The sequence below is a fragment of the Solanum stenotomum genome, chromosome 6, assembly GCF_019186545.1.
Source record: "Solanum stenotomum isolate F172 chromosome 6, ASM1918654v1, whole genome shotgun sequence".
Classification (NCBI taxonomy): Eukaryota; Viridiplantae; Streptophyta; class Magnoliopsida; order Solanales; family Solanaceae; genus Solanum; species Solanum stenotomum.
Genome location: NC_064287.1, coordinates 55737549 through 55753664, shown reverse-complemented (window position 1 = coordinate 55753664; position 16116 = coordinate 55737549). Strand labels below are relative to the sequence as shown.

General features: G+C 32.1%; 2 protein-coding genes and 1 pseudogene across 4 annotated transcripts in view; all 3 read left to right on the top strand.

Annotated features, from left to right (window-relative positions):
- The first annotated feature begins 717 nt into the window (after positions 1-717).
- On the top strand, positions 718-5620 carry LOC125866585 (delta(12)-fatty-acid desaturase FAD2-like; annotated as a pseudogene).
- Positions 4168-16116, top strand: part of LOC125866592 (delta(12)-fatty-acid desaturase FAD2-like) — a 43267-nt gene continuing 31318 nt past the window's right edge. The window contains exon 1 of one of the 3 annotated variants that reach the window (XM_049546870.1): positions 4168-4244. The gene's annotated coding sequence lies outside the window, so the exon portion shown is untranslated. Of the gene's footprint in view, positions 4278-16116 lie in introns of all 3 variants that reach the window. The other 2 variants (XM_049546869.1, XM_049546868.1) reach the window with 2 other exon arrangements.
- LOC125866591 (delta(12)-fatty-acid desaturase FAD2-like) lies at positions 14009-15221 on the top strand. The gene has a single exon (XM_049546867.1). The coding sequence runs from the start codon at positions 14070-14072 to the stop codon at positions 15219-15221; it is 1152 nt and encodes a 383-aa protein (XP_049402824.1). The 5' UTR covers positions 14009-14069.

Here is a 16116-nt window from a genome sequence, read left to right as displayed (position 1 = left end):
TTTGTACTACATAATGTGGTTGACATACAGTGTTTTGATAGACCATATTATTTATTTATTGTCCTTGAATCCCTCTTAAATTGAATTGATCTTTTAGTTAGTCAAAAGGTGCAGAGTGCACAATTTTAGTTGTTCAACTGTTCATACAAGGCATACACAATAAAAACTTACTTCAGTACTTCACCTTTAAGTCAGTTCTGTGAGATGACGAATTTTTAATTCTTAGTCTCTCACATTGCAATCAAGTAATAAGAGTCGATTTCTCTGGGCCCAATAACGAGTTGTGTGACATCCGTGTAGATATTAACATTGGGCTGAGACTAGTTCATAACAGTATTGAGCCAGACCAACTGATTCTTGTTACAGTATTTCGTAATGTTGAAACATCTATGTTATGTTATCCACACTCTAGTTTCATGTCCTGATCGAGTGTGTGTGGGAATATGAAGTCCCACGCTAGTTGAGGGAATGTGTTGTGGTCTCTTAAGTGCAAATTTAATGTTATCTTCAATATAATCATGATTATAAAGATCAAAAGATATTGTATTACCTTTTTTTTTTGTCTGTGTGGTTTAATATGACCCATAGGGCCTATTTTATTAATTATGCATAGCAAGAAAACATTTCAACATTGTCTGGCTGGCCCAGCAGTGCCCAACCACCAAAATCTAATCAATAAACAATGTAATTCAAAATTGGACAAGTTCAAAAATATCTCTAATCTTCTGAAATATCCTCCATGAATCGCTCTAATGTATGGTTGTCTTCAGCTAGGAAGCTCAAACGTCGATGGTGTGATTTCCGTGGCTGGACAAGTTCTCCATGACTCCTGCTCCTTCTTTGGTAAGTATCCTTCAAACTTACATCTAGTGTTGTTAAGCATCTCAAACCCAAATCTGTTTTAATTGAGTAACACTAATGAATCGGTTTCGAGACAAACTTGAGTTACTCCTTCTGTAGCACAGTGTGCTAAGGCTTCCCTAATTGCAACGGCTAAGTTAGTGTCCTCTTGTATATCTTCCCCTTGTGCTTAGATATTGTATTACAAAATCTTGAATTTCCACAAGAATGCAATATTGTGAGTCATATGTTATGTTTTTAATAAACAACAATATGGGGACTCTACATATGAAACAACGAGACAAAGTTAGAATAATGTCAAATTTATTATCTTGAATATAGACAGGATGGGAAAAGATGACTTAGTAATTATTTCATGACAGATATGTAACAAATATGGAATCTGTACCTACTTTCTTCAATAAACTCTAGACTTGAAATTTGATAACAAGTTGTTGAAGTAGTTGTTTTTTTTCGATTGAAAGAACAGGACAACGATATGTCGTCTGATAAAACAGAACAAAAGAAAAATCGAGTGTCATTTTCAAAGCCTCTCCTTTTACAATTGGCGATAATAAGAAGGTCATTCCTCCTCACTGCTTTCAGCGATCTCTTGTTCGTTCCTTCTCATATCTTGTTCAAGATTTCATCATTGTCTCCGTCTTTTATTATATTGCCACCACTTACTTTCACCTCCTTACGTCTCCGTGTTGTTACCTATCATGGCCTATTTACTGGATCGCTCAAGGTTGTGTTTCACTGGAATATGGATGATTGGCCATGAATTAGGCCACCAGGCCTTCAGTGATTACCCGTGGATAAATGACACTATTGGTCTTATCCTCCACTCTGCACTTTTAACACCATACTTCTCATGGAAATATACTCATCGTCGTCACCACTCCAACACTAGTTCCCTTGAGTATGATGAAGTGTATGTGCCAAGGCTAAAATCCCAAGTAACGTGGCTCACCAAGTATTTGAACAAAAATCCACTAGGACGAGTATTCGGACTTGCCACCACCCTCAATCTTGGGTGGCATTTGTACTTGACCTTCAATGCCTCTGGCAGACCTTATCCTCGCTTTGCAAGTCACTATCATCCACATGGACCGANGTTCAAATGTACATTCCAAGAAGGTGTTAGGCCCTCGGAATGCCCGCTAACTTGCGGTTGACCGGCGATTTGACCAAAATGATTTTTGACTAATTTTGAAATTTTAACGAAGTAAAAGGACTCATTTATTTTAACTAAATATTTTTAAAATTTAACTAAGTAGAGGACTCACAACTTTGACTAATTTTAAAAGTTTAACGAAGTAAGAGAACTCATTTATTTCAACTAAATATTTTAAAATTTTAACTAAGTAAAGAACACACAACTTTGACTTACTTTTTTTTAAAATAAAATAAAATAAAATAAAATAAAATAAAAAAAAATAAAAAATAAATTTAACTAAGTAAATGAACCTATTTATTTACTACTATTATTATAATTATTTTATTACTATTACTATTATTATCGTCATTTTAATTATCTTAAGGGAAATGGGACTAAATGGGGGTTTTTCTAAGCACGGTATGAAAATATAACTATTTTAATCTAGGAATGTAAAAATAATGAGAAATGACCATCTTTGGGAATTTAATTAAATTAAACCAAATCAAATAAAAGGTTAGAGGTAAAGCAAACAAAAGTAAATACAATCAAAATAATAGAGAGAGAGAATAATTTGGGCCTTTTGGGCCTGTTGCTGATTTTTAGAACTTTTGACCAATTCACGTTTTTGTATACGAAAGCCGTATATCAGTGCATACGACTCGTATATCAACCCCGTTTCCTGTATCTTGAACCGTATACCAAATGTATACAATCTATTTTGACCCCCGCAACCTGTTTTTCTTTTTTATAACCGTATTTGTTGAACTGGACTCGTATATCAGTGTATAAAGGCTGTATTTTAGCCTTTTTCCAACTTTCCGGGAACTGAAAGTTTGATTTCCAGCCTATATTTAACGTTCTCCAGCCCTGCTGACTCGATAGAAAGAAGTATTGGGCCTATTATGCCCAATCCATGAAATGCATGTATAGAGAGTGGAGTTCAAATGGACTCGGATGAAGTTTCAAATGCGCAAAAAATAAATAAAGACGAAGAATTAGTTTATTCACAACAAAAGGATGAGCCTTTATCTATACTACTAAGCAAACCAATTATCCAAAATATTGATCATGTCTATTGTTAACTCAAACCCGCCAAATTTAAACAAAATGGGGATTCAAACAAAATGTTAGGAAATAAACTCATGTGGAGAGGGAAAAAAATGACGGCTTAAGCTAAGGACAAACATAATCACCTCTTGCACATTTAGAGTTAAGAGAGAACAGGAAACAATCAAAGAAAATAAAATAAAATAAAANTATGAACATCTTCATAGTGTTAATCACTCTCTTGAACCATACTCACTCTTCCGTGCCACATTATGATTTATCCGAGTGGGATTGGCTAAGAGGAGCTCTAGCTACGGTAGACAGAGACTTTGGTGTACTAAATAAGGTCTTCCATCACATTCCAGATACTCACGTTTTGCATCATCTATTCTCAACGATTCCACATTACCACGGACTTGAGGCAACCAGAGCTATCAAGCCATTACTAGGAGAATACTACCAATTTGATAGTACCCCTTTTTATAAGGCATTATGGAGGGATTATAAGGAGTGCATCTATGTAGAAAAGGATGAAAGATCTAAAGATAGAGGTATTTTTTGGTATAAAAACGAGATGAATTAAAAATCGATTTGGATAACATGAGTCACAATAAGTATTTTGAACTGAGGTCTCTTTATAGTTTGTTAGGATTGTTGTTTACTATCATTCTATTATGTATTGTTTTCATACCGTATTATATTTGTACTACATTATGTGATTGAAATACAATGTTTTGAGTGAACGTTTGAAAAATCAACTTGAAGTATATTAAGAGGATCAGGAGGCTTGCTCAATAATGTAGGATCATGAGTAAAAATAGCATCATTGTATGTATGGGGTTATTAAAGTTTTAATAATGAAGGAATCTAAATCACATGGAGCCATCAAGAATACATATGGCCTCTTTAGTTTACTACTAGTATATACGAATTTATTTTCAGATCTAATCAACCTCCAAATTAAGGATGCAAGGGGAAATTTTTTCCATACTTAATCAGAGGTCTCGAGTTTGAGCTATGAGAATAGAGAAATTCTTGATAAGGAACGCTTCTAAGTTAAATGGATGGTAGTGAGCCTGGGAATCTAGACTAGTCAAAACCCAGTTCCGAATATCAGATGGTAAATTAAAAAAGAAAAAAGAGTTGGCCAGACCTCTATTTTTCTATAAAGAAGAGAGAACTCTCTAACTTTCAGGTAAGGCTAAAAGGTGTGTTTTGAACTTTTGAGGTATTTCCCCTTTTACCAAAAACCTATCTTTACTCTCATTTTCTTGTTCTATTTACTAGTACTATTTTTCGACTTCTCACAACAAATTTAATTGTTGCTTTCTCAGGTTTGAAGACAAAAATGGGAGGCGGAGGCAATATGTTTGCTCCAACAGCTAAAACAGAACAAAAGAAAAATCCTCTGGAAAGAGTGCCAAGTTCAAAGCCCCCTTTTACAGTTGGTGATATCAAGAAGGCTATCCCTCAGCACTGCTTTCATCGATCTCTCATTTGCTCCTCCTCCTATCTTGTTCAAGATCTCATGCTTGTCTCCGTCTTTTATTATATTACCTCCACTTACTTCCACATCCTTCCATCACCTTATTATTATTTACTGGATTGTTCAAAGTTGTGTTTGCACCGGAATATGGGTCATTGCCCATGAATGTGGCCTTTAGTGATTACCAGTGGATAAATGACACTGTCGATTTTATCTTCCACTCTGCATTTTTAACACCATATTTCTCATGGAAATATAGTCATCGTCGTCACCACTCCAACACTAATTCCCTTGAGCATGATGAAAATCATGTGCCAAAGCTTAAAACCAAACTTAGATGGTACACCAAATTATACATGAATAATCCACTAGGACGATTACTCATACTTGCCTTCACCCTCACTGCTGGCATGCCTTTGTACTATGCCATCAATATAGCTGGTAGACCCTATGATCGCTTTGCAAGTCATTATGATCCATATAGCCCGATATATAATGATCGTGAGAGACTACAAATCTACATTTCAGTTGCAGGTCTGATTGCAACTATTTATGTATTGTATCGCGTTGCTCTGACACAAGGGCTAACTTGGGTTGTATGCATCTATGGGGTGCCCTTACTAATTGTGAACAGGTTCATGGTGTTAATAACTTTACTACACCACACTCATGCTTCATTGCCACATTATGATTCATCGGAGTGGAGTTGGCTAAGAGGAGCTCTAGCTACAGTAGATAGAGACTATGGTGTTCTAAATAAGGTGTTTCATCATATAGTAGATACACACGTTCTACATCATCTATTTTCAAGTATACCACATTATCATGCTATGGAGGCAACCAAGGCCATCAAGCCATTACTAGGAGAATACTATCAATTTGATGGAACTCCATTTTACAAAGCAATATGGAGGGATTTTGAGTGCATCTACGTCGAGAAAGATGATGAAGCATCTCAGGGAAAGGGTATTTTCTGGTATAAAAACAACTTCTAAATTTGAAATACTAGCAATAAAAGGCTAAATGTTCAGCCTAAGTATTTTGGATTGTGTCTTTTCATAATATTGTATTTGTAGTGTTATTTTAGATTTATTGTTAAGCATCTAAGAAAATGTCTTTTTTATGAATGTAAACAAGCAACAACAGGGGTTGTTCAGGCGGTAAACACCCTCGAGGCCCTGAGGAGCAAAAAAACAATTTATGCAAATACATTGTTAAGAATCACAACCACGAGGCATAATCCATCATATCAAGCCAGAAATGAGGAATATATACAAGCAAATTAAACTTCTAATATACATATATATCCCACATATTAGATATAAACTGAATGAATACATACTACAACAAAGAGACATTTAGTGGCAACATATTACACCTTTAGTGACAATATTTACTGCCGCAAGAATATATAATTTCAATTGAGTTAATGTATTATATCATGTGTCGTTAAAGTCTTTAGCAACATTTACATAGAGTGTTGATTAATTATAAAACTCATACTATTATTGGCGCTAAATGTAATAATGTAGAGATAGTTATATTATCATCGTCATAATTGTTGCCGGCAAATATATTGTTGTAACAGTGTATAAGACTATATTTTTAAACAACTCACCCCTTCACTAAATAATAATTCTTGATTAATCTTTTTTTTTAATTATATAAATCAAACATATTTTAGTTTTAGGAATTTTAAACAATATCCTCCTCCCAATTTTAATAATTAAATGACAAACCTACTTCATTGTTTAATATAGCATGGGTAACAAATAATTCATATGCAAAAATAAAATAATATAATCTTTGTCCTCAACTCGAAAACGTATTTTTTATGATGTCTAGGCTTGCAGTGGACAGCAACAACATGAAATAATTATTTTTATCAATATATTACTCTACTAAATTATTAACCTATAATCACCACCACGTGAATTCTGTCGAGTAGTTAGATCTAGTATTAGCACCTCATATATATATAATATAATAATAACTAAAGTTAAACGATTAAAAAAAAAATATTTTAAAAAGCGCACATGTCATATAATTATTAAAAGATAAATATTTTGGCATACCAGCTTAAGAGATCCACTAAACAAGTCAATCATGTGAAGTTGAAGCATCTGGTTGCTCAATGGATAAGTTAAAATTAAGTATTACTATAGTTTAATTAAACTGACAGTTTAAAGTTTAGTTTAAAGTATATATCTCTATATATTTTGCCATTGTAGGAGCTCTAACTTTATTCCATTTTTGGATATTATACACTATTAAGGTCATTTTGTTTAGAGAAATTTTTCGTAAATAGTGATATTTGCACTTATGGAAAATATCAAGGTTTTATTTAATTACAAAACGTCTAGTCATAATTTGGTATCAAAATATTGCGGAATACATTGAATTTACGTTGAACACTGTATCTGTGGGCTCACATAACAATGACACGGTGATATAATCTTTGTTTATATCAACATATATAATTCAAACTCTGTTTTATAATATTATTTATCTACATTAATAGGTAATTACTTATAATAAACATGGTTATAATAATGATGGAACTGGAATCTAAAGCACATAGTCAAAATCACTAGGGGACAATTATCAATTATTATTATTATTATTATTATTATTATTATGGCCCCAGATGAATTTGTACTTCATTACTCCTATTTCTTAAATAACTCTACCTGCCTTGTCATTTATTGATCTCCCATTATTAATGAACCAATAAAATTAGGCAAGCCAGTAGCAAATACACTTTGGTATATGGAGTACTACAAAACATTTTCCTGTTTTTGGTTGTTTCACATTTCTTTTTAATATACTTTTTAAAATGTCTCTTTTCTTTTTCGATAACTTTTTTTTTATGACAGGTTTAAAATCATATGATTAAAGGACATTTTGATATATTAAATATATATTTTACTTAAGACTACAAAATTCAATTATTATTTTTTTTACTTTCGTAAACTCTATGTAAAGTTAAATAGGACAAACAAATTAAAACTGAGAGGGTATAAAATAATAATGGTACAATAAATTGTATCATTTTGTTTCGTGTTTGGTTATCTATTTTTAATTCTAGAAAATATATAGTTATATTGTAAAAACTCTTTGTATTATTTTTATACCAAATTCAATGCGATAGAACAATTCTAGGATTAGCTATGTATGATAAGTGAGACTTGCTCAAGTGGTTGAGCGTCTTCACTATCAACTGGTAGATTGAGGGTTCGAGTCATACTAAAGGATAAAGTAAGAACATTCTTTTTGTGTAGGGGTAGGGAGAAAAAAAAATAGTATTTCACTTTTAGGTGATTTATGCATAGTTAGAAAAAAATCTTACTTTTTAGGCTATTTATGAGTCGTCATGGAAACTCGAATTTCTTATAGTATTTGTGTGCGTGCGTAGTTCGCTTTAGGAGATATCATAGCGAAATTTTACATGAAAACACCTTTGAATATGAAGGAATACTATACATAGATATCAAAGTAAACCATGATTAAAAGAGTATTTTGGACATTACACCTAATGACATACATTCAAAATCCTACCGATGGATCATCTTTTTTTTCATTCGTCCTACCGATGGACATACATTTAAAATCCTACCGATGGATCGTGTTTTTAAAGTATTCCTACAGATGGACATACATTCAAAATCCTATCAATGGATCATGTTTTTTTATTCGTCCTACCGATGAACATACATTCAAAATCCTATCAATGGATCATGTTTTTTCATTTGTCCTATCGATGGACATACATTCAAAATCCTATCGATGGATCATGTTTTTTAAGTCGTCCTACCGTTGGACATACATTCCAAATTCTATCGATGGATCATGTTTTTTCATTCGTCCTACCGATGGACATACATTCCAAATCCTATCAGTGGATCATTTTTTTAATATTCGTCCTACCGATGGACATACATTCAAAATCCTACCGATGGATCATCATCTTTTTCATTTGTCCTACCGATGGACATACATTCAAAATCCTACCGATGGATCATGTTTTTCATTCGTCCTACCGATGGACATACATTCAAAATCCTATCAATGGATCATGTGTTTTCATTCGTCCTACCAATGGACATACATTCAAAATCCTATCGATGGATCATGTTTTTTAAGTCGTCCTACCGATGGACATACATTCAAAATTCTATCAATGGATCATGTTTTTTCATTTGTCCTACCGAACATACAATCAAAATCCTATCGATGGATCATGTTTTTCATTCGTCCTACCGATGGACATACATTCAAAATCCTATCAATGGATTATGTTTTTTCATTCGTCCTACCGATGGACATACATTCAAAATCCTATCGATGGATCATGTTTTTTAAGTCGTCCTACCGATGGACATACATTTAAAATTCTATCAATGGATCATGTTTTTTCATTCGTCCTACCGATGGACATACAATCAAAATCCTATCAATGGATCATGTTTTTTCATTCGTCCTACCGATGGACATACATTCAAAATCCTAACAATGGATCATCATCTTCATTTGTCCTACCGATGGACATGCATTTTTATCCTACCAATGGATCATCTTCATTTGTCGTATCATAAGAGATCCTACCTTTTTCCTTGTAATATTGTCTCTACTAATGAATTTTATCTTTGTTTTTTCGAGAACATCCAAGAGGATGCATTCTCAGTTGAGCCACAAGTGTGGACTACTTCAACAAGGACGGAACACAACGTGAAACCTTTTGGAGGAAAGTTCGGGATCGACTTCCACCACATTCCAACCACACTTTTATATAAAGGTCACATGTTCGGCCAAAATCGGGTTTGTCAATTTTCATTGTCCATGATTACTTTCATCAATCATATCCAACGAAAGGGACAGTTGTTGACACCCAATTTTGGCCTAACATTTTCAAAATTCGCAACTTTAAGTTTTTTTTTTTTATATAATTTTAAATAAGTTTATCGATAACTATCCTCATTTATCAAAATTTTGGAGTTTTTATCAGTTAATTTTAAAATTGTATTTTTTACATGTCATTAGTTACGTTCATCATACTTTTTTTTTTTATATATATTCATTTTATTTGTTACATCCGTTAATATTAATTTTGATATTTTGCACAGCCTAGAAATTCATTCAAATACAGATAATATTTCATATACAGATATTTTATTGACCGGTGATTTTGGTCCACAATTTTAAAATAATGGTATTGTAATTTTCAACCCCCTATTTAAAGAATAATTTGCCTATTAGGTTAAAGGGTGGTGGTGAATTTACTTTTAGAATAGGGTTGTAAAATTTTCTGATTTGAATTCACAAAAGGGGTTTCACTATTTATTAATTTTCCGGTCACCACCAACAACCAAATCTGGCCGGAAAACACATTACTCCGGTAACTTTAATTTTTTCTATTTTTATTTTGTTCTTCATCCGTTCCTATTGTGCTTAAAGTTATCATGTTTGTTTAGTTGCTAATTTTACAATTGTTTCCTACCACTATTATCACTGTTATTTTAGATTATTATTCAATATTGTTCCATTCATTATTACCTTGTTGTGCACTGTTATCTTTTGTTGTTGGTTATTATTATTACTTACTATTATTGTCACTTATAGATTGATCGTGCATTATTTCATTTGTATTGTTAGTTATTATTAGGCATAATACATAAATTGTTTCCTTAATTTGGCTTCAAATTATAACTTTGACCTTTAACTTTGTTAGTGCACAAATAGGCACTTTAACTATCCAAAACTTAAACAAAAAAACACTCGGATCCTACCTGGCAAAATGCGTGAAATACACTCAAATTAGGCGCGTCAGATGTAAAAATCGAGGGGGCCAACAGTAAAAAAAGCATTGAAAGGACAATTAAACCTTCTTTATATTTTTTTCAACAATTTTCCCCTCTTTTTTGCATTATTTGTTGTTCACTGCAAAATGCAAGTGACATTTAATAAAAAAATTTGTTATTGCGAAAAAAAATTATAATGAAGTTTTTTTTGGCAAGATGGGTGAGTATACTTTTTAATTACTGTAATTTATAGTACTTTTTAAGAAATTTTTAAATAATATATATTATTTCATTTGTCCGAATTTATGCGTCACCGGTAAAATTTAAAGAGTCAATCAGATCTTTTATATATTTTTATATCTTTTAAATATTTAAGTAAATAATTATCGTGATTTATAATATTTTGTACAATTATTTAGTATAGTAAAAGAAATTTAAAAGAAACACGCATCCTTCAATAGTAAAATATGGGTCCCCCCTTTTATTTTTACAGGTTGACCTCCTGCCTGTATAGTCTTTTTTTTGTCCACAAGGAAAAAGGAACACGTGTCGACCTCAAGGTCCTCTATATTCCCGCTTATTATATTATATATATATACTAGTGATGAAGAGCCCGTGCATAATTATTTAAAAGTTAATTTTTAACTGACGTTAAATAAATAGTTTTAAATTTTAAATTTGAATAAATTATATATATATTTATATGGTAGTAAACGTTCATGTTAACTCTAAAATGAATACATCACTATTAATAAAGCTTGAAGTTTAAATAAAAATCCTTAAATGACCAAAATAACCCTTAAACTCAATTTTAATCACAGAAAGCATACATGTCGACGGTGTGGTGGCTGATTCATCAACTAATTTTTTGTATGTTTTTTCAAAAATATTTTAGTTGCTAATTTGTAATAATTTATAAAAATCATTAACGTCATTTTCGAATAACTTATAGTTTTGTTAACTTTCAATAATATATATTGTTCCATCTATTCAAATTCATGTGTCACCAATAGAATTTCAAGAGTCAACAAATTTTTTTTAAAAAAAATATATTTTAATTGTGATTTATAGTACTTTTAACATCATTTTAAATATATAACAGAATTTTTTAAGTTGTTAATTATTGTGGTTTGGCCTCTCTACCTCCACGAGGTAGTGGCAAGGTCTGCGTACACTCTACCCTCCCCAGACCCCACCTAGTGGGATTTCATTGGGTATGTTGTTGTTGTTGTTGTTGTAATTATTGTGGTTTATAGGATTTTTGGTCCATATAACGTATAGTGTGTTTGTAGGCTCTTATTAGATTGAAAAAATATTTTAAATTAGTAATTATTGTAATTAATAGTGTATATTACGTAATTTTCAAATTTGTAATAAAATATTTTAAATATTAAGTCTAATAATTTATAGTATCTTAAATGTAATCTTTGAATACACATAAATTAAAAAAAGAAATAAGACAAATAAATTATAAATTGAATAAATTGACATTTTCAAATATTAATTTACCACAAAATGAAAGTGAAGGAAGAAGTTGAAATAAAGAGAAGGGAATGGAATTAGTGAGGTGGGATCCATATCCATTAAAAGAGACTGAAATAAATGCATGGCAAATTGAAAAGGTGTCAAATAGACAGGAAAACGGGCCCACATGCATTGAAAATCAAGGACTTTTCGGCTGATGATAAATAAGCCCACAGTTGAAGCACACGTGTTGACCTTCAGCTGTGTGCTTATTCATACTTATACATTAGTAGTGACATATAGTAAATTAATTTTGATTTTTTTTAGTTCTAAAATGACGTGTAAAATATTTAATTAGTTGGCAGTCATTGAGTGGGTCACTAATACATATGGGAGCGTTTGCATTTCACGCTTTTTGGCTCCGAAAATTGTGTGTTTATTTATTTAAAGGTAGAATAGTTAAAGTACCTATTTGTGCATTATGAAAGTTGAAGGTCAAAGTTAAAATTTGAAGCCAAATTTAGGGGCTAATATACGTATTATGCCGTTATTATTATGTTGATCTTTCTTTATTGTTGATTACTTTTATTACTTGTGGATTGATATTTTAGTATTTATTTTGAATGTTCCAGCAAAGTTTTCGTTATTTATATTTAGTTTTTGCTACTGTTTTTGCTACTCTTGATTATTTTGTTTTGTTTGTGGATCATATCAAATTAAGTGATTAGCTTATAGTTCTTTTATTCTATTTATTGTGAAGTTATATATACATAATGTTTAGATTATTTAATTAATAAATGTTGGTGTTGCAGTTTTGATTGTGTGAAAGTGTTGTTAGCCTGGATCTAGTAGCTTAATTGTTATCTCTCTTGTTTATGTCATTGTTATTATTTTGTGTTCATGTTACAAGTTAAATTGATCAATAAAAAAATCTCTCCGTCGATTTTCGAAGCCATACCAATATTAAAAGACGGAAATTTAGTTTAAGTTCATATTTTTGTATGTTAAAATTGGCCGATAAAGAAATTACCGTCGATTTCTAAGGCCTCCCATGTTAATAAGACGAATTTTTATTTTTAAATTAATTTTTGATTCATTTATTTTTATTCATATTTATTTATAACTAACACTTTTACTATGTGTCTTTACAGGTACCCGGAGGTGCTTCCTATTGAAGTTATTCGAATTAGGTTTGAATTATACTCCTATTTATATTGTATATTATTGACGATAGGCAAATTTAGGCCGATTCCTATATTATTGTTTTATCATATTACTTGTGTATATTGCATGTTTATTATATTTGTACATTATTTTATTCTCATCCTCAATTTGAAAAAAATGAATTCAGTCGGGACCCACATTTGTGGATTTCAAAGGATGCCTAACCCATTCCCTTCGGAATAACTTGAACCCCTTACCTAGAATATCTTGGTTTCGTAGATTAATTAATTGGTTTCCTAGTTTTCCTAAAATTAAGTGGCGATTCCTTTAAAATTCGTTTATTCTTAAATTCTTTCTAAATTGAATTAATTATTTATTTATTTTGAATCATCACGACGTTTCGTCCTATTTGAATAAAGTAGGGATGTAAACAACAACAATGTGTATGTGCTTGTGAGTTACTACTATATAGGGATAAGTCGTATTGTTCTTATTTTGAAAACTTATCCTTTCGGATCACAATATGTTTGTTCATACATTGCTCAACCTTACCCACAAAATATTAAATTTCGTCCAATGTTTGTAATAACTAACAAATTCAGTTTGTTCAAAAGAAATCTTTAAATCATAATTTAAAAGGTCCCTAATTTACAGTATGAATTAAAAGAGGGTCATTTACTATTAAGTTGTCCCTAAAACGGACAACCCAAGAAAATTACACAAAAGCAACCAAACCCGGCCTTGATTCCAAGTCCATTTTGACAGCTCTACTTCAAACCTTTTTCCCAAAGTACACAAACCAAAATTAGCTAAAACATGATTACCAAAACATATATTGGATCTCATTATACATTTGTTAATCAGACTACTGCACAAATTAATTTACACACAACAATTAATGTGCATGAAGCTGCCAAGCCATTGATGAACTAATAAAATTGGCAATGTGTGTCCCACATATAGCCATTATATATACACACATTATTTTCACAAAGTGAGAAACCACTCAATAAGCATTTGATCTCTTTCTCTTTTTCCTAGAGAACAGAGTAAGACTTTAATATCGTTCGTTTGTTAGAATTAAACGCTTATTATCATATGAACGAAAATGAGAGGCGGTGGCAATATGTCTTCTCGAACAACTAAAGATTCAAAAAAGAAGAATCCTCTCGAAAGAGTTCCATCTTCGAAACCTCCCTTTACAGTTGGTGACCTCAAGAAGGCCATTCCTCCTCACTGTTTTCAACGATCTCTCATTCGCTCGTTTTCCTATCTTATTCAGGATCTCATACTTGTCTCCGTCTTCTATTATATTGCCACCACTTACTTCCACCTCATTCCTTCCCCGTATAATTACCTAGCATGGTCTGCTTACTGGATCGTTCAAGGTTGTGTTTGTACCGGAATATGGGTCATTGGCCATGAGTGTGGTCACCATGGCTTTAGTGATTACCAATGGGTAGATGACATTGTTGGCTATATCCTCCACTCTGCCCTTTCAACACCCTACTTTGCATCGAAACATAGTCATCGTCGTCACCATGCCAACACAGGTTCCCTTGAGAATGATGAAGTTTACTTACCTAGTTTTAAATCAAAACTAAGATGGTACTACAAATACTTGAACAATCCACTAGGACGAGTACTCGTACTTGCCTTCACCCTCACTTTTGGCTGGCCTTTATACTTGATGTTCAATATCTCCGGCAAAAAATATGACCGTTTTGCATGTCACTACGATCCATATAGCCCAATATATACTGACCGTGAAAGGCTACAAATCTACATCTCAGATGCAGGTATTCTTGCAACAATTTATGTGTTGTATCGCATTGCTTTGACACAAGGGGTAACATGGCTTGTATGCATCTATGGAGTGCCCATTGTAATTATGAATGGATTTATAGTTTTGATAACTTTGTTACACCACACTCACGCTTCATTGCCACATTATGATTCATCGGAGTGGGATTATCTAAGAGGGGCTCTAGCTACGGTAGATAGAGACTATGGTGTGCTAAATAAGGTGTTTCACAATGTTACAGATACTCATGTTTTGCATCATATATTCTCATACATATCACATTACCATGCAATGGAGGCAACTAACGCTATCAAACCGTTGCTTGGTGAATACTATCAAGTTGATGATACCCCAATTTTAAAGGCAATGTGGAGGGATACCAAGGATTGCATTTATGTTGAAAAAGATAGAGGTTCTCTAGGCAAAGGTGTTTACTGGTATAAAAATAAGCTTTGAAATTAAGTAGAATACCATTACTTGGAATTGGTTAAATGTTATTACTATTGTATTGTTTAAGTCCATCGTTACATTAATAAAGACTCTATGTTGTCTTCGATCGATTTGGAAATTCTTTATTCATGAGTTCACTCTGATATTGTATACTCCCAATTATTTGAAGAAATTAAATGTACAGTTTGATAATATATACATCAGTGGTTCAGTTAATTAGTCTATTGATGTAACTATAAGAAGAAAATAAAATGTCATGAGCAAGTGATCATTTTTAACCAGGCCAAGTATCTGTATAATTGGCTTGGTTCGACTGTCACAAGGCATCTCTGAAGAAGCATAAGCTTGACCTCCGAGTACCCGATTCAGAGCTGTTAATAACAGATCCTCTGCACTCTATTAAAATTATTATACATTATTTGAGTTGTAAATCAAATCTATTCATATGTATATATGTAGTAGTCGTAAATAGATTTATTCTTCACCTATAGTAGTATTTTTCTAACACTTGAGTTGTGTACTCTACTATAAGAAATTTATCCTCTGTTATATTTTGGGGCTAGCTATTGATGCCCTTGTCATGAGTAGCAAATCATTCGACCTGACCGATATTTGGCATGGACAAAAAAGAGTTAAGTTGTCAACACTATATAAGGCTGATGAATTTAAGACATGTATACAGTTCAGAAGATCTGTTATTGACATTTCTTAAGTTGCTATTCTATGTCGGGTACCCGCAGGTCTTGTTTATGCAGATGGCTTTTCACAATCGAACCAAACTGACTATATACTACTTGGCCTAGTTAACAATTCCTTCCCATTTTTCATTTCATACCAAAAAAAGTAGCTATTTATTTATTGCATAATGACGGATTTAACAATACATTAGTGACATTAACAA